At 44.8% G+C, this 26,864-nt stretch overlaps 1 protein-coding gene and 1 long non-coding RNA gene across 4 annotated transcripts in view; one reads left to right on the top strand and one right to left on the bottom strand.

Moving 5' to 3' along the window:
* Positions 1 to 26,864, top strand: part of PLEKHA8 (pleckstrin homology domain containing A8) — a 91,202-nt gene that overhangs the window by 48,631 nt on the left and 15,707 nt on the right. For 2 of the 3 annotated variants that reach the window (XM_027075190.2, XM_053218265.1), the window contains exons 13-14: positions 1,722 to 1,783; positions 7,146 to 13,035. The exons of the other annotated variant lie outside the window; for it this stretch is intronic. In XM_027075190.2, coding sequence (XP_026930991.1) covers positions 1,722 to 1,783; positions 7,146 to 7,343 — 260 coding nt within the window. In that variant the 3' untranslated portion in view covers positions 7,344 to 13,035. Of the gene's footprint in view, positions 1 to 1,721; positions 1,784 to 7,145; positions 13,036 to 26,864 lie in introns of those variants that run through there. 3 annotated transcript variants of the gene reach the window in all.
* LOC128314756 (uncharacterized) lies at positions 14,048 to 23,077 on the bottom strand. Its single transcript, XR_008296754.1, has 3 exons — positions 22,568 to 23,077; positions 20,606 to 20,661; positions 14,048 to 15,489 (listed from the first exon to the last, which is right to left on the bottom strand). It is a non-coding gene; the product is annotated as an uncharacterized LOC128314756 (long non-coding RNA).

Genomic DNA, 26,864 nt, shown 5'->3' with positions numbered 1-26,864 from the left:
ACAGCCACATGGCAGCACTGTTTTGGCCAGTAAAATGCAGATACCTGATACCCTTTGGCAGGATTCTGTGAACCACACTGCTGTTGACCACATGAAATGGTGGTTGTGGCCTTGGTGTCTGTTTTTGCATTATTTTAACATCTGCTCTTACTATAATTTGAAACATTTTTACATCCTATTGTAATGTCACCTAAACATTGATTAAATGGTGGTAGTACTTGTATCAGTCCGGAAACTAGCTCATGGAAATAAATAAGTGTGGGATAAAGCTTAGATATGATAAAACATGCTGAATAAGGTCAGACAACCCCCGTGACCCCCTGTGCTGTCATTTAGGAATGAGTAAGTACTGTGAGCACTGGAGACGCTGCTCAGAAATGAAACGGAGCGTTAATATAAGTGCACTGTGGTGATGTAGACCTGTGCCTCCCGAGAATGCATTTACTCCTGTGGAAGGATCTGTTCTGAATTTTGCGTATATTATTCAAAGCCTTCAGGAACACATCCCTTGAACAACATGCAGTCATTTTGTTCTTCAGATTTTTTTGTAATTAAAATTATTAGGGGCGCCTGGGTGGTGCAGTCGGTTGAGCGTCCGACTTCAGCCAGGTCACGATCTCGCGGTCCATGAGTTCGAGCCCCGCGTCAGGCTCTGGGCTGATGGCTCAGAGCCTGGAGCCTGTTTCCGATTCTGTGTCTCCCTCTCTCTCTGCCCCTCCCCCGTTCATGCTCTGTCTCTCTCTGTCCCAAAAATAAATAAACGAAAAAAAAAATTTTAAATTATTATATGCAAGTTTTTAAACCCCATTTTCAAACACATTGGGACAAAATTCATAAGTTTCTATCTTTAAAGGCTTAAATGTGAATGACTTTTACTAATAGGTCTCACCAAGTACTTTATAACTAGCTTAGTAACTTCAAGCCATTCTTTCCACAGTAGCTTTAAAGGTTTCTAGGTTTGATACTGCATATCCAGGGCCATAGGGACATCTAGAACAAACATTTGACATCCCAGAATAGAATGTTAGAATTGAAAAGAAACTCAGAGGTTACAAAGAGGGAAACAGAGAGGACAGCTAAGGGACTGGCTCAGGGTCACACAACATTCAGAGAACTGCATTTTTATATTCTTTTTTTTTTTTTTAAACATTTATTATTTATATTTGAGAGACAGAGACAGAACATGAGCAGGGCAGGGAGGGGAGAGCAGAGAGAGAGGGAGACACAGAATCCCAAGCAGGCTCCAGGCCCTGAGCTGTCAGCACAGAGCCTGACACGGGGCTCAAACCCGTGAACCGTGAGATCACGACCTGACCCGAAGTCGGACACTTAACTGACGGAGCCACCCAGGTGCCCCTGCATTTTTATATTCTTATAGTGTATTTCTATTTGTATTTAGTGTAGCTTTTCCAGTATCCTCTCCGCACGTTTATTTCCTGATATGTATGGGACTTTTCCCACCATGAAAATAAAATGAAGTTCAGATACATTTGCCCAAGGGAAGAGTGGAACTATCTGTGTTTCTTAGGGGGAAAAAAAATTGTGTAAGGCTTTTTTCCTACTCAAGACTCTTGGGATACACAATCTTGTAATTAGACTTTTTTCATCAGCTTGTAATACTAACAGTATCATGCTGCCGTGTACATTAGAAAGGACGTGATACAAACAGCACATCAAATTCTGGTGAAATTGTGGTTCATGGCGTTTTTCTTCTTTTCAAGATAACGCATATGGTAAAACATTACGGCAGCACCACGGCTGGGTAGTTCGAGGGGTTTTTGCGGTAAGTGATCCTGCCTTCTATGTTCTGATGGTCACAGCAGGGTGGTGTGTGTGTGTGTGTGCGCACGCGCGTGTGCATGCGGGCATAGCATTTCTATTTGCTTTGTTCTCAAGAATAGGAACATAATGTTGCCTATTTAAGTCTGTGTAGATCTTTTTTTGTGTGTAAATTTTGGAAAAAAAAAAAGCGCCTGGAATAAAGAGGACTGTTAGCATGCTTTCCCCTGTCCACCTCCAATGACATTGTGGGAATTTGCCACAGAAGTGGTTGCCTTTCTGATAAGGGAGTAAAGGGTATCCGTGCAGGGATAGGCAGGAAGCTGCCAAATACTCACCAATGATGGGAGATGAGTGGGGCCTTCAAGCTCATAGCTCCCTCTGCTGCCCATTGTATTCCATCCTGTTAATTCTAAGATTTTAATGGATTTTTCTTGCATTTAGTTGGATTTCGTCTTTGACTAATTGTCTAATTGGGTGTGCCAGCAGCTAGGGCTTCTCAGACCATTATTTTCATTGTTGGAGACGTTTGTCCTTGTGTGTTTGGGCTCCTGTTACTCCGCCACTCCTTCCTTGCCAGCATGTTGACCTAAGAACACACACCTGGAAATCGTAGTCCCCTGGACAAATCACTTAGCCTGCTTTCGTAAAATAGCAGGAGTAGATAGATGGCCCCTTTATGTCCTCAGTAATACTCTGTGATTCTGCCATCTGAGGAGAGGTCAGCCTTAGTCAGGGACAGCTGTGAAAAGGCAGAGTGCCGTGTGGTGGTTCACGAGCAGACACGTTAGCTGCGAGTGTTCTGCAGAAGGTCGTGGGGCAAAAACAGCCTTGCACGTGTCTTACTAATTAAAGGATAGGAGACATTATTTGCCTGAGGTGAGAACTCTTTAGGTCATGACTTATCAGGGGGCAGGTAAAGAAAGCGGGAAGAACACAGTGGAAGAAATAAAATGGACTGAACTGGTTTTGGAAGGCCTGGAGGTGGCTAGGCCTGTACCCCACCGCTCACCGCCGTAGGAGCTAGGCCGGCTGCAGCTACAGAGTGCTCACGCTCACCTTCAGTATATGTTTTGTAATCACAGTAATAGCTGCCGTCTGGCCGTCGGATACCTTTGTGAACCACGGACAGTGCTAAGTACTTCCACGTTCATTATCTTAAGTAATCTCAGGATTTACTCTCACCGTTCTACAAGTTCAGAACTATCCGTTCGAGTCCCAGAGTCCCAAAGTGCAGCCGTGGCAGAGCCCAGGTCTAAACCCCCTCCGCTGTCTCCGAGGCCGCGTCACCACCGTCTGCAGGGAAGACCGCGTCCGACAGGCTGCCGCTGAGCAGTGGATGCAGCTACATTCATTGATCCCGGAGTAAACACTGACTGCTTGCGGGGGACGGAAACCCGCGTTCCCCTGGTTAGATGACAAAGCACAGGAACGCTGAGTTGCCCTATTTACAAGAAACAGCTGTGTGTTGTAGTTGTTGTTACGGTATAGGAGTCAGAGTTTAATCCTGAAATATTAAATGATCCAAGAGACGTTGCCAACAGAAATGCAAACGTAGCAGAAAATTTAACATAAGCAAGGCTCTTTAAAAACAATTTTTAATTTATAGCATTTTCCCCAGCATATAGGACTTTAGACTCATTAAAAAAAAAAAAGTAGAAATCATGGCAGAATAGAAAGGGAAAAAATTTAAATTGTCCATCTTCTCACCACTCCATACAAAATAACCATTTTTAACATTTTCGTGTTTTACCTTCTTACCTTTTATTTGTATGTATATTTATATATTCTTTTAAGATTATTCTATTTAATTTTATATGTTTATCTAAATATATATCTACTTGTAGGGATTTATATTTTTATATGTACATGTTTGTTATACGTGTAAAATTATTTTGCATACTCTGTATATGCATGTAAATTTTTTTATGTTTAGGTTGTGTGATTTTGTATTATCCTCCCCCCCTCCCCCCCCCACTTAACAGAGTCAATCATGGCCATTTTTAAATGCCATAAGAGTTTTTGAAAATCATTATTTTTAATGACTGCATAATACTTCCCTAGTATGGAGATAATATGATTTATTTGCCCAATCCTCTGTGTTAGACATTTAAGCTGCTTCTGAGGCTGTTGTCAACAGCACTTGTTTATGTGCATTTTTGAGTAAAACTTTTATCTCCTAAAAAATAGGTTCCTAGAAGTGGAATTGTTATGTCTAATACCAAGAACTATTAGAACTTAGAATTTTGAGCACTTACTGTGTACCAGATGTTGTCTTAAGTGCTTTACATACATAAAATTGTTAATCTCCTAATTCCTAAGTATGTTCTCTTACTTTCCCTGTTATAGACAAAGAAGCCTGAGACACAGAGGTGAAGTAATACACCCGAAATTATAGAGGAAGAACATTTTGAAGGTTCTTGATAGTATTGCCAATAATTTTTAAAGTTGCTGGTTTTTAAGAAAATAGATTATGTTGAGCATTTGGCAACAGCCTCGTCAACAGAAGAGCTAACTCAGCCCTTGGAGCCTCTTACTTTTACTCTCCAAGTCACCCCTGCTTTAGAAAGTGTATTGTTTCTGAAGGTGCTAAGTAATTAGCAGAGGCAAATTCATTTAACTGTCTTAGTTCCTCAGTGAAACGGCTTCTACACTCCGGGAATTTGATTCATTTACCAGCCAAACAGTGAACTTTTATCTTCACGCTGTTGTAATTTATGGCACTGAAGCCCAGTCCAGGCTCTGCCTCCAGCGTGATTTTTAATCCTTGTTCATTTGACCTTTTTGGTTTCCTCTTCAGTTGAGTTCTATCACTGGTTCCTAAGTCGACTTGACTGCATCATAGTCCTGTAGGAACCTTTGGAGAGATACATAGTCTGGGGCCCCACTCTGGAGAAACATTTCAAAAATTTTATTGTACCTAAATACACATGCATAGGGCTTAATTTTTTTTTTTTTTTATCAAAGGTCCAAAAGTTATAACAAAAAATAGCGGCCCCTGCCTTCTGTCCCCTCCTTCCCAGACTTACTCCAAAGAGGCTGCCACCTTCAACTACTGTGACTGTCTCTTCCAGTACCTCTGTAATCCTAAAAATGTTTACTGTTCTTTTTGGCCTTATCAGTTTTAGCCATTAATGTTGACTTTCTGTTATAGATTAGGATTTAGCTGTCTTTAGACCTTGCTATCACTACCTCACTTCCCCTCCCTCCACCTTGCCAATATAATTATATTACAAGTTAACATGATAAAGATGAGCCAAAACTGTATGGGTTTTTTTAATTTTGTTTTTATATTTTCCTTGCATCATCAAATCTCTCAAATCACCACCATTCTGAACCCACAGATATACTATCTTACCATATGTCTTGAGTTTTTTTCCGTGAGACTTCCCTTCCAGAACTTTCTAAACTCCGTGCCAATCTTAATTCGTTGTTCAGGCCTGTTGAACTGCTGTGTGCCCTAGGACTCTTCCTTACAAGTTTTTCTGTACAGAATCCCCATCTCACACTAGCTTCCTAAGTTCTGTTACCTCCTATTTCTTGATCTAATCCCTTGTTTTAGTGTCGTCCCCTAGTGGCTTCTGAAAAATGGTACAAGGGAGCTAAACATCTGAATTCCTGCCTGCCTGAAAATGTCTTTATTCTGCCCTTCTTTTTTTATATGTATATTTTTTTAACATTTTAATATTTTTGAGAGAGAGGGTGAGTGTGTGCATGAGTGGGGGAAGGGCAGAGAGCGAAGGAGACACAGAAGCAGAAGCAGGCTCCAGGCCCTGAGCTGTCAGCACGAGCCCGACATGACGTGGGGCTCAAACTCACGAACCATGAGATCGTGACCTGGGCCAAAGTCGGATGCTTAACCGACTGAGCCACCCAGGCGCCCCTATTCTGCCCTTTTTCACTAGAGTGATGCTCTGGCTTGTATAGAATTCTAGGTTAATAGTAATTTTCTCTCAGAATTTTGAAGGCTTCCTCTGTTGTCCTCCAGCTTCCACTGTCACTACTGTAGAGTCTAACGAGTTCCTGTTCCATTTACATAGACTGTTCCTCATCCCTCAGGGTGCTTCCAGGATCTTTATCCTCACATTCTAAAATTGCATGACCTTCTCCTTTTGTCTTTTTCATTCATTATGCTGAGCGCTGGGTAGGTCTTTAAATGTGAAGGCTCCTGTCCTTCAGCTCCAGGAGATTTTCTCACATTATGTTGAGATAATTGCCTTCCCTTCATTCTCTGCTCTCTCCCTTGTACTTCTGCCATTATTTGAGTATTTGGTGTGTACCAGAAAGTGAGCTCAGCATGTTGTACATATTACACTAATCTCTTCAAATAAGGAAAGTGGTACCAGCCCTCTTCTACAGAGGAAACGCAGGCTCTAGGAGGTTAAGCACCTTGCTCAAATTTCTCTAGCTAATAATGTGGGAAGATTTGGGATTTGAATCCGTGTCTCCTTCACCCAAGCCTGTGCTTTAACCACTGCATGATAATGCCAGTCAGCCTCCAATTGCAGAAAGGGAGTGGGGCTTATTCTCAAAGACTTGTCAAGAATAAGAAGGCTCAGGAAAGCAAGTGTAGCGTAATTAATTGAAGATTCCAAAGTCTCCAGAGATCTCAGCGGAACCAATCCAGTGGATCCAGCCAGCAGATTTTGGCAACCCTAGGGAACAACTGGCCTACGAAAGGAAGAGAGCCATCCAGAGCCTAGGAACTGTTCCATCAGGGAAGGGGTGTGGTGTGGCAGCATGGTTGTAAAAACACAGTCGATCCTGAGTTCAGATCCTGGCCCTGGCCCTCGTTAGCACTATAATGTTCATCTGTAAACTAGGGCTATAAACAGTACAGGGTTCTTACACAGATTAAGTGGGATAAGATACGTTACAGCATCAGTGTACAAGCAGACAACAGGGGTAGCTCCCTTCCCTCTGAGAAAATCGTCACGGGTGCAGAGGAAATATTTTCCATGTCGGGGGAAAGAGGGATAGGCAGAGAAACATACGGATGGGACACAAATAGAGTGAGGTGCCCTGGAAGGCTGGCCACGTGGGAACAAAGCCTGGGGGGGCAGCATGCACGCAGGTGGATTCTGAGCATTCAGAAGGAATGGTCTGGATCATGCTGTGAATGAGAAGGAAGCTTTTCTCAGAACTTCTCCCTCAGCACTCCCTGATTTGTTGGCATCGTTCATCCGCAAGACGGCCCGAGTACATACTTGTTTTCTTAGAGCCCGTGGCTTGGAAGGGTGTAGTATCACCCCCCTCATCTCCGTGTATGTGTGTGAGTGTGTGTGCACGTATGCGCTCATGCATAAGCGTAAAGCGTGCAAGAGCAAGAGACGTGGTGCAGATTCTCACGGGCAGTTCTTTTGCAGTTAGCTCTGAGGGCGGCTCCGTCCTATGAAGATTTTGTGGCCGCGTTAACCATCAAGGAAGGCGACCACCAGAAAGCAGCATTCAGTGTTGGGATGCAGAGGGACCTCAGCCTTTACCTCCCTGCCATGGAAAAGCAGCTGGCGATACTGGACACTTTGTACGAGGTCCACGGACTGGAGTCTGACGAGGTGGTATGACGTCTGCAGGACCGCGCTGCCTCCTACCTTCAGGGAATAAAGTCTGCTAACGTGTTTTGTTGCCCTGCTTCATTCCCAGCAGCAGCTTCGACCCTCTCCAGCCCCGTACTTGGTGGGATGGAGAGAAGGAGGCAAAGCCTAGTGCTTTTATATGTAATTTTTTTTTAAGGCGTATGTGTTCTGTGTGTTTAAAAATCAAGGTGCTATATATTTCAGTTCAAAGGGCCTCCTGGAAACCAAATCATAGCTGTTATATTAGAATTGAACAGCAAGTTATAAGAGCAGATTTGACAAATGAGTTTGTCAGTACTGTGTTTTGTTTTTACCTTTCACGCCCCAGCTGAAAATGAGCAAGTTCTGTAGCAAGGACTGTAACACATAGCCAGTGTTTCGATCAACTTAGACTAAAAATTGGGGGGAAGGCTAAGCCCCTTTGTTGAAGCTATTGAAATGTGGAGTTGGTATTCCTAGACGTTCAGAGAATCCTCTCTCCCACGGCTCTGTGGTCAGGAAGCGCCTGTGTAGTTCAGGTGTTTGGGGCATTGGTGTGGGCATGTCAGTGTCGAGGAGGAAGACACAAACACGGAGTGCCATCCCTGTCCGTGGGGGGGGGGGGGGGGGGGGGAGACTGTGGCTCCGAAGGGGTGAGTGGTGTGGACTGACCCCAAGCAGGGGGACAGTCTGGCAGAGATGTGACAGGTCACCCAAGATGACCCCTATCTAGTGCCCACACTTAGCTGGCATGCTTTCCCCTGCACCATCTGAATCAGACAGTACAGTGAAACTGTGACATTCAGACTTTAGGGCTTATTACCCATTTCAGAAGTAAGGTGTAGAGGTTGAGGAGTTTACTCACAGGCATATAGCTTCTACTTAGAGGAAGCTGATGATTGCAAAGTGTGATCTGGACCACCTCTGCATCAAAATCACATGGACTGCTTCTTCAAACAGCAAATTCCCAGGCCTTACCCTGACCTACTAAAGAATCAGAGTAGTGGGGGGTGGGACTCAGGAACCTACATTTGAATAAACTTTCCAGTTGATTCCTGTGCACCCAGGGTTGAAGAACTACAAGATTAAATTCTAGTTTAAATTCTAGTTTGCAGAACTCTTCTGCATGAACTAAATGGTGTGTCCTTTCTTTTCCAAAGAGGAAGACACTTTCATTGAAATAAAATAGTTAAAGGGAGGGTGAGACGTAGAGCAAGTCTACTCACCATTTTCTTAACTGAACCAGCATCGGCGCCCAGCCATGAGGCTTGAGCATCGCATCAGGGACCACGGTTCTGAATGTGCTCTCTGATCAATCTTGGTATCATCACCAATAGTGCAAAGCAAGCTGTCTTTACAGCTTTAAGACTGTATCAGAGTTTAAAGGTAGGATTTAATCTTGCATAATACAACCCTGGGTAGGCGTTCTCCTGGAAAGCGTGTGACGCCAGGGGTCTCCAGTAGGCCAAACTGCCAAGAGTGGGCGTGGGAAGAAAGTCATGGAGGCTTCCCCCCCAGAGGCTGCTTCCTTCTAGCAACTGGAAGAGAAGGTCCAGCGGAAGGTAGTGCCCCAGGGTAGAAGGTGAGGGCCTTTAAAGGGCACAGGTGCATGCTACCTGAGCAGCCCCAGGTGATTCTCTTCCAGGACAAAGAGAACCCTCTCCTTAGGCGGAGGTTCTTGTAGGGAGGGGTTTTGATTTTGTCTTTTATCTGTCTTTAAACGAATTGGCATTTATTTAGCTCGGATTAATGAAGCAGGTATGCAACTTACGTGAGGACTTCTGGAAAATGCTTAAAGAAAAACAAATGTTTAAAGGCTGGGGAAACGGTGCTAAAATGGTATCGCTTCTTCTGTATTTTAGCGCTTGTTAATGGCAGCTGCCAAGGCCTGTGTGTCGTTTCCCCTGCCCCCACAAGCAGCTAGTGTGGATCTCCTCTGGTCAGTGCGACTGTGACGGAGGAGCCGGAGGCTACTTCGGACTTCCTCCCTCTCCGTAGCCTCCCGAGAGGGAAAAAGAAAGCAACAGCCAGTCTGTGCTCGAACCCTGAACGAAGGCACTTTAGGCATTGTGCTGTTGCAAGGGGGTGCCACCGGGAGACTGTAAGTATCCCTTCGGAGCAGCTGCTGCCGCCCCGTCACCCCCAGTGAGCTCATGTGGTCTCTTGGAGAGGGTGCGGGTACACGGCGCGTGCCTCGGACTCGCCACCCAAGCTCTGGATACACACAGACAGAAGACAGCTGCTCGGCGTGGCCATTTCCCATTTCTATAGGTACGGCCTTGGTTTCCATAACTTGGTTTTCCGGGGAAGAAGAATTTAGTATTATCTGGGATCGCTGGGAACCCAGATCAGAATAGCTTGAGTCTTGAATAAGTTACATTTTGTACTCCCCCTTTTCCCACCCCCGTAGACAGGCGTAGTGTTTTTGACAGGTATTTTCCTCACTGGAGCATGTTAAATGTGCCCAAGATGTATAAAGCTCGCAGGGTCCTGAATAAAAGGAACTGGAAATTGAACCTCGTACTATGTGATAAATGCAACTTGACGTGCAGTTTGGCACAGTCAGAGCTTCCTCCTGGACACACAGCATTTGCTTCTAGTTGAAGTTCTAATCTGCAGGTACCGTCTGAGATGGGAACAAAGAAAAGATAGTTAAGACCTTTTCTGCATGATCCTCCAAGATTTCTGGGACTTTTAAGCTTTCTTTCACCCAGTGAGAGATGAGAAAACATTAGTATGCTTGTCGACAGAGGAGTCACCTTGCCCTCATTGCTCAAAACATTTTTAGGATTCCTTTTTTGGAGTAACCTTTAGAGAGATCCTGAAGAAGAAGGTAATTTGTCTTCTGGGGGTTAGTAGAAGCTGATAAGTAACATAACAAAGTGCTTGGTGCACGTAATTTCGTCACGTGCGCACCTCTCCCCATCCTCCCACAGGAGAAGCCAGGCTTTACACTTCAGGGGGATTAATACACATTTGTCCAACTGAACAAACTCCTTTCGATGCCGGCAATTATCATTATTATTGTTTTGTCCTTTGAAAGCAGATTTGCTTCATTATAGCTAATCCTGGTGAAAAATGTTAAGTTGGAGGGATACCTTTTGGGGACCAAACCAACTTACAACTGTGAGGTGGAGATGATTTTCTTGTCAGCTCTTGATCCAGCTCTGCAGGGAGTTCTGGAAGCAGGGCTCTCCGGAGGTCGAGCATCTGAGTCCCCAGAGAATTGACTTTGAAAGGCAGTGTTCATTAGGATGTGTAAGTCGTGGCTTGAGGCACCTTGTCATCACTATTTGCATGTCATTTCTGAACAGAGAGTTTCCTCAAATGTCAGTTTGCACAATAAGGGATATCTGGACTCCAGAACTCAGCCTTGCCGCTTTCTGTTACTGGGGATAGCCAGCAGTGCCCCCTCAGAGCACCGGAGCCCCCCCACTCTAGCTGTTCTGCCCCATTCCTTAGCAGCTTCCTCTAACTCCTACCTACGTGGAGCCCCTGCTACGGACCTAGCCCACAGTCAGGTGCCCAGTCGCCGGGGATTCTGTTCTCTTGGACTTCATTCAGGAGCTTCTTAAAGAACCCCCGGTCCCATCTGTAGCTGTGAAGCAGGTGACCGCCATGTGCGGAAAGTGACCTGTCATCAGATGAGTGCCGCCGGGAACGTTTGCAGGCATCTCTTTTTGATTATTAATTGCATCTGTGTATATACCCAAAAAGTCCATGCTTTCAACTTTATATTTTTGGAACAGTGTTTTTAATGAACAATAGGTGGAAGGAGCCAGTAAATAAAGTCACTTTTCTTTATTAAATTTGAAGGAAATAAAAGAGCTAGAGTAAGAGGTCTCTTATTAATGGGACCTGCTCTGATTAGGAAAATCACATAGATGAAGAAATATCGTTTAAGACAGTAGAGAGTCAGGGGGTCGTGAGCAATATGAGATGATGTGAGGCAATTTTCTGAAAGCTTTTTATGTTTCTTTTCTATTTAAACTAGTACATCCCACAAGAAGTTGGTTACTTAATGGTGCGTTTCTGAATCGATTAAAATCAGTTACTTCAGGTTTTAGTCCTAGGTTTTACAACTCTTCAGCTTCCCTATTCTGATGTTTTATGGGTGGTTTTTTTAGGGTAAACCGTCAACCTTTTTTACATTTTAGGTTTAGAATTTGTAAGTAAAATATGTTTTAAGCCATCGTTCTGTCAGCTGAGCTAATGTGCTTGGTCTTAGAGGGCCTGACTTCAGATGCCCTTTGTGATCTGGTACAGTCTGTGCACAACCTCAGTGTGTACAGTAAGTCTTGTGTCCCTGTGAAGTGTATATGGAGGGCTTTCTTTAGAAATACGTTCTGCTTCTGGATGTCCCTTTGTAACCTGCAGTTGCTTACTCAGGGCTTTCATAATAATGACATACAAACTACTCAGTAGCTGTCTAATCGTATTTTAAGACCGCTTACCAGTTACAAGGTTGTTAGGGATCCATTCAGCACTTCATGAACAAACTGTTCGCCGGACCTTCTCTGTAAACGTTCCCGGTTCCCACCCTGTTGCAGCCAGTAGTCCTGTGTATGGAGGCCACTTGCATGACTTCTCTCGTCGCACTGCTGCTCTAAGGCACTCCAGGGCATGATTAAGTGATCATTGGCGGTACGCATGCATTGATCCTTCTCCTCCGCTGTTCTTCTATAGCCTTTCATTCAACGGAAAAAACATACCACGGCTCTGTGATGCAAAAGTTTGCAAGATTTTTTGGTTGCCCTTTTTAATCACTTCTCTTTCAGAGCGAACAGATGTTTTCAGCTAAGCTATGTGAGAACATAAGGAAGAGATCCTGCTTGTTTTAAGCACCGTTCTTTCTATTACATATATTTTAAAGTGTGGTCATGTGGTCAGTATTTCTTCCCTGTACTTTATAAACAGCAACCACCCTGGGACGGTTGGCACCCCTTGCAAAACTAATGAGATCACAGACTCCTGTGTACATGTCTCTTCATAGGTGCGTGTGGAGTCAGTGATGACAAGACGGGTGACCTAGAAGTATTCTGTTGCTTCCTAGAAGGCTGATGAGCCAGTGTCATGGCATGTTTGATGTCTGCGTCCCCAGTGTCATGACAGTTTCACTAGAATGTCAGTAAACAGCCCAACTACCTCATGTGAAATTGGCTGTGGACAATCTGTGTCAGATGAGACATGTATTTAAGGTTGATTTAATCTGGTTAGTAGATTGGACAAAATGATGTCTCTCTAAGGAAAAAACATGAGACCAGATGCCAAAGGCTACAATGTACATAGATTTCCTTGGATTAATTTTTTAAGTCGGTGTTGAATTCCAGCCCCAGTATTCTTATCTTGAGTGTTTATGGTCTCATAGATCCACGCACTTTGAATACCTGTCACATGCAGTCTTGTGTTAACTGTTCTTGTCCTAAAGCATTTTGAATGAGCAGCATAATGACAGTATAAAGCGAGTGTCAAGTAGTTTGTTGATTTGTTCATTTTAATGGGCCTTTACTTAGAATATAATGTGTTGGAGCCTTTGGGGACCAACCAGTGAATGAGAATTTCATGTTTGGTGTTCATGTAAAAACTGTCCAACTTCTTACTCTGTATCTTGTGGGGAGGGTTTTACTTTTTTTGCAAAAATGTTTGAAAACATCTGTCAGATTTTATATTCGTTAGTTATAATAAACTTATTTTTAAAGTATTTTATCAAGTGCTTCTCTTATTTTTAAAGTATTTTTTATCAAGTACATCTTCTAAAGATTTTTCTGTGCACTTCTGAATTGAATATGCCAATAATAAGTCTCATTTGTGGAACACATACTGTTTGCCAGGCATCATTTTAAGCCCTTTACCAACAGTAACACATTTAATCCTCCTACTCATTCTGTAAGGCCAGTACTGTTGTTATCCTCAGATTACAGATGAGAAACGGGTGCAGACTGAGGGAGCCCCTTGCCTAAGATCCCACAGCTGTTAGGGAATAGAGCCAGGCTACAAACTCAAGCAGCCTAGCTCCGAAATCTTTATAAAACTGGTTAAAACCTAAACAGAAATTAATTTTGAAGCATCAAAAGACCTCTGTAATGGCATTGCACTGGGTGTGCCTAGCATTCTAGAACCATTAGCTCCTTTCACAGTGGCTCTGTTCTTTGGCCCGGTTTTAATTCTGTTTTCAGAAAAACCACAAATGCAGAACAGATAGATGAGTTTGCTATGCCTAATATGTGAGTGGCTGTGTGATTAAAAAGTTCACGTTCAATAGGCCATACTTTTTTCGAAATCACTTGATGCCAAAGTAGGGTTGCACCTGTTGGGTTTTCTCTCTTGTATGCTTGTTGGTGGATATTAAATACCTGCAGGTAGATGGGTCTGCATGGCTGGTGTGTGAAACCACACTGTCCACAGAGAAGCTTCCTGTCAATTGCCCGCATGAGGCCTCCTCTCCAGCCACCTCTTTATTTTTACTTTTTTAATGTTTATTTATTTTTGAAGGAAAGAGAGACAGAGCATGAGCAAGGGAGGGGCAGAGAGAAAGGGAGACACAGAATCCGAAGCAGGCTCCAGACTCTGAGCTGTCCGCCCAGAGCCCGATGTGGAGCTCGAACTCACAAACCACGAGATCATGACCTGAGCTGAAGTCGGACGCTCAACCGACTGAGCCGCCCAGGTGCCCCAACCAGCCACCTCTTTAAATACATGATCTGAGCCAATTAGAAGTCAGGGAAGCAGGATTGAAGGAAGAGAAGCAAGTGAAGTTGTGGTAGGTCCTTGAGCGCAAGGTTCACGTGGACTCTGCTGGAGTGGCCGTGTTGGGCCACGTGCGAGAGAGAGAAGAGACAGCTGGTAGAGACAGAAAACAGATGGTGTGGGCCCACTGAGGAACCGTGTAACTGCCAGGGCATCTACAAACTTTCTCGGCAGGCTGACTTTCTCTTTCCTACTTCCAGTGCTCAGGAGACCTGCTTTCCTGCCCTGGGAGTCCTCCCCTGGAGAAAGGTGGACCTTTACAATACAGCCCCAACTCTCCTTACACCTCCTCTGGTGGGCGTCTGTCCCTTGAAACAATCACTATGATGAGCATATGTGTCTCTGTTCCCCAATGAATATGGGCACATCTTTTTTTTTTTTTTTTTTTTTTTACTTTTGTTAATGTTTATTTTTGAGAGAGAGCACGAGCAGGGGAGGAGTAGAGGGAGGGAGAGACACAGAATCCGAAGCAGGCTCCAGGCTCTGAACTGTCAGCACAGAGCCTAACATGGGGCTCGAACTCACAAACCGTGAGATCATGACCTGAGCCAAAGCCGGATGCTTAACCGACTGAGCCACCCAGGCACCGCCCCCGGACAAATCTTTTTTTTTTTTTTAATTTTTTTTAAATGTTTATTTATTTTTGAGGGAGACAGAGCATGAACAGGGGAGGAGCAGGGAGATAGGGAGACAGAATCCGAAGCAGGCTCCAAGCTCTGAGCTGTCAGCACAGAGCCTGACGCGGGGCTCAAACTCACAAACTGCGAGATCATGACCTGAGCCGAAGTCGGACGCTTAACCGACTGAGCCACCCAGGCACCCCCGGGCAAATCTTAAAGAAAAAACAAAGTGGCCTACATTGAAGAACCACCACCCTTGTCCCCCTTGCTGTATAAAAACGGAAGTGCCTGTCCATACCTGAAGTCAGTCTGTATGAGCTCTCTGCTTGTTCTAAGTTATGGGCACTTTCTCCACAGAACCCTAGGAGCTTTTTTGCAATGGTTTTGTTCTCACAAACCCTTAAACTTCAATACTGCCAGGGATGGCTGTGTGAGGACCAGCTATCTCCTGCCTTCTCCATACCTACCAGGAGCAGTGCTATCAGAAGGTGTGTGAAGAGTCGGCTTTTGTCCCTTGGCACCGCCCTCTGTAGTACTTGGGAGCCATGGAAAGATAAGCTTCCTGGAGGATGAACCAAGGTGTGTTCAGAAAGAGAACATGTTTCAATATCTGTCCTGAGTTCCAATGGGTAGGGGATAGAGTAGCCTCCTGATCATGAGGGACCAGCTGACGAGAGGCTGTGTCTGCTGCGTGTTATTCTTCCAGAATCTGAATCCGAGTACATTTTCTGTCTCTTCTATTTTTCTACAGTAAACACAGGTTCACTTGGAAAATCTGTGCTTAGTGGCTGTGATGGAGAAACCAAATGAACAATTAGATAGGAATGGAACCGTCCTAGAGTTGGTGTTTGTATTTGTTCTACGTTCACATGTGTCAGTTAGATGTCTGAGACCCTTTATACAAGCACACATCACACCCTTCATACGTTCATACACACACACACACACACACACACACACACACACATACACACACCCTGACACTGTCCTCATCACCATCATTCTTTCCAGAGGCACAAAATGGAGATAACTGCCTTTGTAGCAGGGATGGTTCAGGCTGAAAGAATCGATGAGTGTTAATGGTCTGACATCAGCATTGGACTGGAGACACAAATCACACTTAGGTGGTTTGCTGTGTAATCACATCTCCTTTTTTTAGAGAACAGAATTGTCACATCTTTGCTAACACTGAGTGTGCGGCCAATTTTAGGGTTTGCTGCTTTGGCTTGACAGTCCAAGTTGTTGAAAAGTTTTTAGATGTTTTAAAAGTCAGATCTTGATTCAGAGTTCTGCATGAGATCACCTTCGACATTCCCCCTGACCTTTACCTTTCCACTGACCGTTACGTGTCACTGACCAAACCTTCCCCCAGGTTTTGTGAGTCACTAGGGCAGATGGGGCTCGGACTTTCTGCCTGGCTCCTCCTGATTTAGACCTGGCTCTCTACCCCCCTTCTCTGCAAACTTGTTAAATTCATTCATGTCCAGATAGCAGCCGCAGATGCTTCTGCGATAGCAGACTCCCATGTGGACAGCCCTTAAGTTACCTTCAAGTACAAGCCGCTCACCTGGATTGTGGTCTTGAGCTCCAACCAGACCCACTTGCCTTCTGATCTTCTTAGATGTCCTACCTTCATCTGAAACCCTCAGTCCACACTCGGTCACCTCTTAAGCTTTGCCATTTACGTAGGTGGCGTCACTATTATTCCAGTCACTCAGGCAGGAAATTCCGACACCCTGAGCTCCTGCCTCACTTCCACTCTCTCTACCCAGTTGGCTATGAAGGCCTGCCTCAGCCTCCTCACTCCGGTGGCTGCAGCCTTGACCTCTGAATTCGGTGCTCTTGCAACCTGTCTGCCACTGCCTTCCAAATCTGAGAACACTTTATGACTCCGTGCCGTGGTTCAGATTCTTTCACAAACTTGGAATGCCCTTTTCCCTTCCCCTTCCTCAAAGCCCAGACTGAACCTCACCTCAAAAACTGCCCCACACAATAATCCCAGCCATTAAGTTCACCTCTAAACACCTGCGCTTCTAAACAATACCGCATAAATTAGAACTTACGGATAGGAAGCATGACTCCCAAGAGAGCTAGACATTCTTTGGATGAGTCTTTTGTTTATTGGTTGTAGCACCTTCCTCACTAAATCGTGAACTTCACCTTATTCAAGTCAGGGCATCTAGCACCCGACACTGCCTTCCTTGCCCATGGAAGGATTCTAAAACTGTCTTAGAAGTTGGGCATTACCTCACACGGTGCTCCCCTGGTTCTTTAGGTGTGTTGGTTCCATTATCCAACTAGATAAGAATATTCTGAAGCAAAACCCTGTGCAACTCTCCTTTCCTGCTTCCTCTGCTACTCAAATACTCTGAGTGCCTGACCACTCAGTATAAATAATTTGTGTTTTTTATATTGTGCTGTGGGTTTGGTCTTCGGCTTTGTCCGGCAAAGCTGAGGTCAGCAGAAAGGATTACTCAAGACTCCATGCAAGTCAAGAGAGGTGAGAGAGAGGCTAAGGGAAGTCTCCCTGAGCTGCTTTCAAGCTCCCACATTTATTGAGCATACATCCAGGGAAACATTGTGCGATACGTCAGTGGGCTGCATGTAGAAAGCATGCAGAAAAACAAGGCGGTTCCCAAGACTGTAAAAGAGCAGATGCAGAAAGCAGGGTGGAGAAGAAGATAAAATATTCCATAGATAACATGGTCTAAGGAATTCATGAGCACAGGCAGGACCCAGCCTCTATATACACGTTAATTAGACACTGGCCTGCTGTTTTCAGCAAGGCCAGAAAGCAGTGTTCTTCTTTGCAGTGTGTTCCCTATGTTCTCCTAACCCAGGACATAGCTCTTTGATTTCCCACATATTACCTTAATTAATGCAGGTATAAAATGTTTTTTTAAATGGCGCTTATGTGTATCAAATTAGGAACAATTAGAAGACAAAGTCCAGTTCATAGTTTTCAGCTCTATACGTTTAAGTAAATCACTAGAAGGACTTAAAAAAAACAAGCAAATAAAAACACTGATGTTTAAGCCCCTCCTGATCACTTAAATCAGTCTCTGGAAAGCAGCCTGACATTTGTATTGGTAAAATCTCCCCCGTGATTATAATATGCAGCCCGACTGAGAACCCAGAGTTGCTGGTTTTGACATTTCAAATTGTGCTTTTGGGGGGTCCCCTGCTGACTCAGTCAGTAGAGCATATGATTCGTAATCTTAGGGTCATGAGTTCAAGCCCCACATTGGGCATGGAGCCTAGTTAAAATTTAAAAATTAAAAAAAAAACAACACCTTTTTTTTTAAATAAATAAAATTGTGCTTTGGGTTTTTTTGTCTTTTGGTGTGTGTGTGTTTAGGATAAGTAAGACCAGATCACAAAACCTTCATCCCCTAAATCCTAACAAAATGAACTACCAAAATAAGTAAAAATTTTAAAGGTGAAAAACAGTTTAAAAAAAAAATACATATATATATATATATATATATATATATATATATATATATATATATATATATATATTCACCATCAACAAAGCAAGGGAAGGAGCCCAACCTTGCCATTAAGCCCCAAACTCCAAAAGATGATCACCAAAGAAAAAGACCAGATTTTCTGGCAAGAATGAAAAGAGTTCCTAATCCTGCCACCCTATTGAGGGCATTTGCAAACTCCAGAATGCTCATTAAAACCTCAGGTTTTGGAAGGAAACTGATTGGAGAGTTGGGGCAAGATGAGTAGACATCTCTTCCTTCCTCTGAGTAGGGCTGGCATGTGTGTGTGTGTTGGGGAAGGACGGGGGAGTTGGTTCCATTATCCAACTCTCTCTTGGAGAGAGATGGGTGAAACACGAGAACAAGAAACAGGAAAAACCAGCCTGTCCCGGAATTAAGAGACAAAACCACATCCCGAAGGTCTCCTCCTGTAGCAGATTCGGAAGTTACCCTGGTGCAGGAGTTGATGCAAGCAAGTATCAGAAGACAGAGCAGAGTCTAATCCTTCCAACCAAAAATGTGTACGCACAGCTCCTCCTTCCTCCCACATGCAGACACAGACAAGCAGGTTGGTTTGGCTGATACTTCTATGGCTATGCTGGTCATTAAAATATCAAAATACTTCTATACCAGGAAGTAAATGATCGCTGACGGAAGCAGCTCACACTGCTCTGGCCACCCTGGCCCCTCTCACAAGAAACCCCCCAACTCCAGACCGCCGACCGGCAACGAGAGAAGTAACGTGTGGCCCAACATGGCGTCTTCGGGCTCCTACCCCAGAGCTGTGGCCACCCTCTCTTCTGTTTGTTCAGTGTCTGTGTTGTACTGGTTATTAAGTACTTAGAAATCATCATAGAACGGAAGCCCAGGAGAAGAGAAGTCGTCAAATAAGACAGCATACGTGCCAACAGTATATCAAAGCAAATAAATGGTCTGTACGGAGCCACCTTCCACATGAGCAAATCTAAATAAAATGACCCAGCGACCACGTAAACACACAGCCACCAGAATGGGTGGGGGAACAGATGAAATCAGTTGGGAAGAGAAGCTCACCTAAAGAAGCAAAAGTTCCCACAGGTACACTGTGTTCTCACAAGAACTCAAAAGAGCATGAATCCAATAAGACGAAAGCTCATATATGAGCTGATTAAACAACAGGATGAAGGGCAGACTACACTGCAGCACCCGAGTGGCTCAGTGGGTTGAGCGTCTGACTTCTGCTCAGGTCACGATCTTGCGGTTCATGAGTTTGAGTCCCGCGTCGGGCTGTGTGCTGACAGCTCAGAGCCTGGAGCCTGCCTTGGATTCTGTGTCTCCCTTGTTCTGCCCATCCCCTGCGCACGCTCTGTCTCTCTGTCAGAAATTTTTAATGTTTTATTTAGTTTTGAGAGAGACAGAGCATGCGCGGGGGAGGGGCAGAGAGCAGAGGGAGACACGGAATCCAAAGCAGGCTCCAGGCTCTGAGCTGTCGGCACAGAGACTGACACGGGGCTCGAACTCGCAAACCACGAGATCACGACCTGAGCTGAAGCAGACAAACCGACTGAGCCACCCAGGCACGTCCCCCCAAAAAAGGCAGGCTGAAGAGCGAAGAAAACGGCTTAGCCAAAATAACACTCTTCTAGAATAAATAAGTGAATTAGAAATAGCAAGAAACATGGTTGAAAACTAGATACCATGGAAGAAAAGGCTGGAGGTTGAGACGACTGCAAAAGCCAGAGTAATTCTTGAGACGACAATTGTAGGAAGACAGAGATACCCTAGCATATGCGTATTTGGTGACCAAAACAAGGAACTAAAAAAAGTATTGAAAGATATAATACAGGAAAGTTCTCCTGAAATGAAGGAATGAATCTTCAGATTGAAAAAGGGTCCTATATTCTAGGCAATCTGAGAGAAACCACTTGACACGAAAATATAACCCGATGGAGTCCATAAACATCAAGCCTGAAAAAAATTGAGGCGGAAAAAGCAAGCCAGCCAAGGGTCTTAAACTTCTCTACCACAAGATTCAATGCCAGGAGGTAATGGAGAAATATCTCCAAAGTTCGACGTAGGAAAAAGAGTGACTAAGTAGGTGATTGCCAGCCACGTTGTCAAATACAATGTGAAGAGTGCAAAACTCAGGGAAAACAACACCCACAAGCCCTTCTTGAGGAAACCGCTTGATAGAAAAGGCGAATCAAATAGCTCAATAACGGAGGAGCTTGTAACAAAACGGCAGGTGATGTGCATTGAATTTACATAAAGAACGAAGGCCAAACTGGGAATTGCATTGTAGATTCAGACTGCACGAGATATAAGCCTTAATAATATAACTAGTAAATTGGGAGTGGGAAAGGGAAATATAAGCGTGTCAGTCTCTTCATAACAGAGAGTTGATGTCGTCTAAAGAAACAAACATGCGACCGACCTCTTGAGTCTGTTGGTACCTTTTTAAAAAATAAGCTTGAATAGAGTTTTAAATACCTGTTGGGGGAAAAAAATATTAAGTTTAGTAGTGGTTTCAATTTACTTTGGTTTCTGTCTTAAATGCAGGCAAAGGAGCCAAGCGTTATTTTTTAAAATCAATGTGATTAGGAATAAACATGATGAATGAAAATGAACGTAAATCTATGACTATAAACGCCTCTATCCTTTCGTTGCTATCTGTGTAAGGAGGAAAAAGTCAGAAATGATACCCAACGGAAAGTTAATGGCGGTTATTGTTAGGTGGGTATTGATTTTGTTTTAGTCTCTTCTTTTTTGTGCCTTATTATATTGCTTGACTTTTATTTGAGAACCATGCTATATTTTTATTTTAAAATAGAAGGGGCGGGGCGTGTTTTTAAAACAAGGTGAAAAAGCGTTGTGTAGTGTAGGTGGGTGCCTGTTTTATGTTGATCCTTGTAGTGACATTGCTTTGTAACTCCTAGCAAGACGCTCTAAGCTTTTAACTTAATCCCACCACACTTCCTTTTTTGGCACTGGCTATTTTTCACTCAGGAGCCACTATCTCTTCAGGCACACAAAGATACTACTCATCTAAAACTCCCAATTTTATGCAGCTGAAAAGTGCTGCATTCTTTTGGTCTAACCGGAAAAATTGAACGCCATTATGATACCTAGCGACCTGCCCAGGACATCTGAAACAAATGAAGAAATGGAAAGAGAGACTGTTTGCAGTGACTGACCGTAAATCTTACAAGAAGGAAGCCACAAAGACTCAGCACCGTAGGAATGTTGCACATGCATTGGCTGCAGTCCATCGGAGGAGCTGAGACGTTTCTATCTTCGTGCCTCTGTGAGTCTGGAAAGAAAATGTCAACCCTGTCCCCACCCAAGTGAAATCGCCGGGCAGTAAAGCTGAGCCACGCCAAGAGAGGTGCCGTGCTGGCATCCTGGCCTCGGACCTCCCGCCTCCGGCGCTGGGAGAAATACACATCCCTTGTGGAAGCCAGCCAGCCTGTGGCATTTGGTTCTAGCAGCCCGAGCTGATGAAGACAATCCCTCTCCTCTCGGGTTACAAACCGAGATGGCACGAGAATGACTCATCCGCCGCCTGCCCTCCCTTGGCTGCCGGGAGGTCCGCTTTGGGAGGAAATGAGGGCAACAGAGAGAGCTGAGAGATGGCAGCACCCAGGGGTGGAGAGCCCGAGCAAGAGAGAATACGGAGGGCTGGATCAGACCATGCCTGGGGCCAGCTCCACGCCTGTCCTTCCCAGCGGCACAAATCGGTACCTCCCCCTTTATTGAGATCTAATTGGAATGAAGGCTCTGTCGCTTGTAACTGAAAGAAGCTTGAGGACGTTTTAAATAAGTCCAGAGACATGTGCCCTTGGCCAGATTGTCCTATTTCTCTCTCGATGCTTCCTGCCTCCACAGAATATATGGGCGTATTCTTTTGTGGTTAATAGAAGGAAACTGAGCAGCAGGCGAAAACTGGAGCCGCCTGGGGGTCCCATGAAGTCAGGACTATGTGGTACCGCGACAGCATCAGGACACTGGGGCCGACGCTCCGGGTTCCGCTGGCCTCGACCTCCTTCCTAAATAACAGCAATAATGGTGAATATGTATGGACTACCCAGAACCGTGTGAACAACTTCAAATAGCTCACCTCGTCCACCCCCCAGCACAACCATGCAGTATATGTTATTGGCACCATTAACACGGGGGCGGGGAGGGGACTGAGACTTGGCAGTGTGGCTCTGTCGGCCCAGGGAGCACGTGCGCGCCAGGCGGGACCGAGATGTGAGCCCACGCAGGCTGACACCCGGGCCCGCATCTTCCCGCCGCACTTGGGACGGGAGAGCAGAGACTCCGGGACCCGCCAGACCTGGGCTCGCATCCCAGTCCGCCGCACCCCAGCCGTGGGGCTCTTAAGCGTGCTCCTTACCTTCTCTGGGCTTCCCTTTCTCCGCCGGAAACCAAGAGGAGGCGGTTGCACGCCCCCCCCGTTCATAAGATCCTTGCAAAGAGAGAAGGAGGCCGCGTGTGAAAATCGCTGGGCACGCTGCCTCGCTCACCCGGACAGGCACACGCGCGGTGGCACCTTCAGGGCCCGCAAGGCTCCTGAACACGGAGTGGGTGCTCACCCTTTGTGCGGGCCCTTCTGGACCCTCCTCATCCTCCTGGCTGTGAGGGGGAAGCTCCGGACCGGCCTTGGCATGGACAGATCTGGATTCTGGTCCTGCCTTTGCGGTTTGCAGTCCGGGTCACCTTGAGCGAGTCCTTTAACCCCTAGCGTCTTCGTTTCCTCATCTGTCAGACTGAGGTGGTGGTGTCAAAGACATGTCTCCACAACGGGGCAAGAAACAAAAACGCTGCAAACGAATGAATAGCTGTGGGATGCAAGCGTTGCGATGGGTGCCTTGCGAACGCAGGACTGAGTCGGATACACTTCCTGCTCTCCAGGAATTTGCGGTCTAGGAATGGAGATAAGGCGCCTTCTTGAAATAACTGTGCTATAAAACAGAATGTAACACAAGCTCCACAAGAAGTGTAAACAGGGGCACCTGGCTGGCTCTGTCGGTAGAGAGTGCAACTCTTGATCGAGGGATTGTGAAATCAAGCCCCAAGTTGGGCGTAGAGCCTACTTTAAAAAAAAAAAAAAAAAACAAAACATTAAAAAAAAAATGCTTCAGGAGCCCAGAGCAGGGAGCACATCGTTTTAGAGGATGAGAGCATAGGACGCAGGCTTCCTAGGGGCCCACAGAGAAGCTGGGGCGTAAAGAATGGTGTGGCAGTTGGCATTCTCTTGGTGACAAGTGACTGGAGACCTGACAGACACTATCCACCGTCTCACCTCCCTGACGTTTGTAGAACGTCCGTTTGCAGAATACACATGGAACATTCACCACGTGAAGACGTAGGCTGGACCGTCAACAATTTAAAGCCACTGATGTGAAGAGAGATCCTGGGAAGACAGGAGTGGCGGCAGTGTCGTATTCAGTCTCTGAATTCCCACACAAGAACAGAGCAACTAGACGGCAAAACCAAAAGTTCAGGAACAGCTTTTACCACAAAACTAGGTGTATTCATCCCCTAGGGCAATAGCGAGTTACCACAAACATGGCGGCTGAACACAGCACTTACTGTCTCCATTCTGGGGTTAGCAGGGCCACGCTGGCTCTCAAAGGCTCTAGGGAAGAATCGTTCTTTACCTCTTGCTGGTGGTTGTTAGCAATCCCTGGTGTGCCTTGGCAGGCGCCAGTGTTAACGCCAGCGACTGCCCGTATCTTCACACGGCTGTCTTTTCCCTACGTCTCCAAATCTCTCTCCTTACGAGAATACCAATCATTGGACTTAGGGCCCATCCTAATCCCGTATGACCTCATTTTAACTTGCATATATATTTGCAAAGACTCTATTTCCAAATAAGATGACATTCACAGATACGTGGAATTAGGAGTTTAGAATTGAACTGGATCTCTTGGAGGGACACAATTCAACCTGTAACACTAGGTGGCATTATACCTAACAAGATGGTAATGAATGCTTTCCTGCCACAATCAGGAAGAAGGTAAGCATGTGTGTGCTCAACATACAACTTCTATTCACTGTTGAAGTTGAGCTCCCAGCAACGCAGCAAGGCAAGAAAAGAAAATGTATACAGATTGAAAAGGAAGAAAGAAAACCTTTTATCTGCAAGTGATATATGTAGAAAACCTTAAGGACTGTACAAAGGCTATTGGGATTAATAGCCCGATTTACGATATTCGTAGGACACAAAATCAATATAGAAGCATAAGTTGTATTTCTACAGTTTTTCTAGCAAAAAAAAACCCAGAAAATTAGAAAATAATCAGGAATGAATTTAGTAAAGTACATACCAAACCTCTACACTGAAAACTATCAAACATATCTAAGCCCTAAAATAAATTTTTAAAGGCATACCATGTTCATAGGTTGGAACATCTGACAACGATAGAATGGCTCCGATGTGTTAGGTGTTTGGTTTCCTTGTTCACTCCACCAAGCAATTCTCCAACACCAGCTGGTCTCCTACAATTCAACTGAATTCAGTTCGGCTATTGTCTACCCACGGAAAGCGTCGGGTTCCACAGGTTAAGGACTCCTTAGTCCTTAACAGGATTGCCACCCCTCCTTGAGATGCCGGCCACAAGTCCAGGTTGTTGCCTGGCCACCTGTTGCTCAGAGGTTCTGACAACCCCCTTTCAGATTGATTACTTTGCTAGAGTGGTTCTCAACTCAGAGACACATCTACCTCCATTGAACAGCTTATAAAAGGCTGTAACTCAGGAGCAGCTAGATGGAAGAGATGCATAGGGCAAGGTGTGCAGACAGGTGCGGGAGCTTCCATGTCCTCTCCAAGTTCACCCTCTCCCTTCACTTCCATGTGTTCAGTGCAGAAGCTCTCCGAATCCCATCCTTTTGGGTTTTTTATGGAGGCTTTATTACATAGACACGATTGATTAAAATCACTGGCTGTTGATGATTGAACTCAATCTCTAGCCGGCTTGCCTCTCTGGAGGTCAAGGGCAGGGACGGAAAGGTCTAACCCTCTAATCACGTGATTGGTCCCCCTGGGAACCAGCCCCTGTCCTTAAGTGCTTTCCAAAAGTCATCTTATTAACAGAGACTCAGGTGTGGTTGAAAGGGGTTTGTTGTGAATATCAAAATGCCTCGGGGCACCTGGGTGGCTCAAAGGTTAGGCATCCAACTCTTGATTTCGGTGCTGACACCACGGAGCCTGTTTGGCATTCTCTCTCCTCTCTCTGCCCCTCCCCTGCTCTCTCTCTTTCTCAAAATAAATAAACCTCAAAAACATTTTTTTAATAAAATGCCTTCTTGATCACTCTTATAATTTAGGAAATTCCATGGGCTCTATCACCTCTGTACCAGAAACAGAAAACCAAATATAGGTGTATCATAAATTGTAGTGTCACAATGTGATACTAATTCATCTAAAGATTCAGTACAATCCCAGTAAAAATACCACCATGTAGATATGACACGAAAGGCACGAGCAAGAAAAGAGAAAATAGGTTGACTGGACTTCATCAAAATTGAAAACTTTTGTGCATCGAAGACATTGTTGAGAAAGTGAAAAGATAAACTATAGAATGGGAGAAAATATTTGTAAATCATAGGTCTGATTAGGTGTTGCAGGATTTTTTACCTCCATACCCATGGTTCATTGTCTCGCTGCTTTGAAGAGTCAAGAGGTGGCCACAGAATACAATGAGCAGTAAGCAAAAGTTTATTAGACTATAAGATTAGAAGTAAGAATAGTCTGAAAGCTCTCTTTGCAGAGAGGGCACATTCAAAGGTGAATACCCCCGATTATAGGGAAGGGTCTTTATTTCATACGGTTTGGGTTGGCCCCTTCCCTTCCCTCTCGTTTCTTCTCAGGTCTTAACCTTTGTTGGCTTGATCGCTCTAGGTGCTGGGTTGTCCATTCCCGATCGGCTGGATTCCATTGTGTGAGGGTCATCCTGTCCCTTGTACAACATAAGCTTTATGGTTTACTTATTTTAGGAAGGTATTTCGATTATCAAATTCCTGAAGGGAAGCTGAGGGGGAGTAGGTGGTGTCTCTGACATTCTTAAGAGGAACCTTACGCCCGAGGATGTTTGCTGTGATCAAACGCTCCCAGCATTGTTCCAAATTATGTGTGTTTCCCCACCCAGGGAACTCACGTCCTAACCTTTCCCTCTCTTTTATCCTATCTTTGCCATATCATAAATGGCAAATGACTCGTATTGAGAATATACAAACTTACATACTTATAACTCAACAACAAAAAGACTAACGGCCCAGTTAAAAACTGGGCAAAAGAGAAGTAGACATTTCTCCAGAGAAGACATATAAATGGCCCAACTGAGCACATGACAAGAGGCCCAACTTCATTGGTCATTAGAGATATGCAAATCAAAGCAACAATGAGACATCACTTCAGACCCACTAAAATGGCTAAAATGAAAAACCAAAACAAACAAACAAAAAAAAAAAACAGAAAATAACAAGTGGTGGTGAGAATAGGGAGAAATTGGAAGCTGTGCATTGCTGGTGGGAATGTAAACTGGTGTAGCTACTATGGAAACAGTTTGAGTTTCTCAAAATCTGTGCATAGAATTACCATAAGACTCGGCGATTCTACCCGAAGGCATAGACCCAAAGAGTTCAAAGCAGGGGCTTGAAGAGGCATTTGTATGCCAATAGTTATTAAA

Source organism: Acinonyx jubatus, chromosome A2, assembly GCF_027475565.1.
Source record: "Acinonyx jubatus isolate Ajub_Pintada_27869175 chromosome A2, VMU_Ajub_asm_v1.0, whole genome shotgun sequence".
In the NCBI taxonomy this organism is placed as follows: Eukaryota; Metazoa; Chordata; class Mammalia; order Carnivora; family Felidae; genus Acinonyx; species Acinonyx jubatus.
The sequence above is the reverse complement of the archived record's forward strand: the minus strand, read 5'-3'. Positions and strand labels throughout refer to the sequence as shown.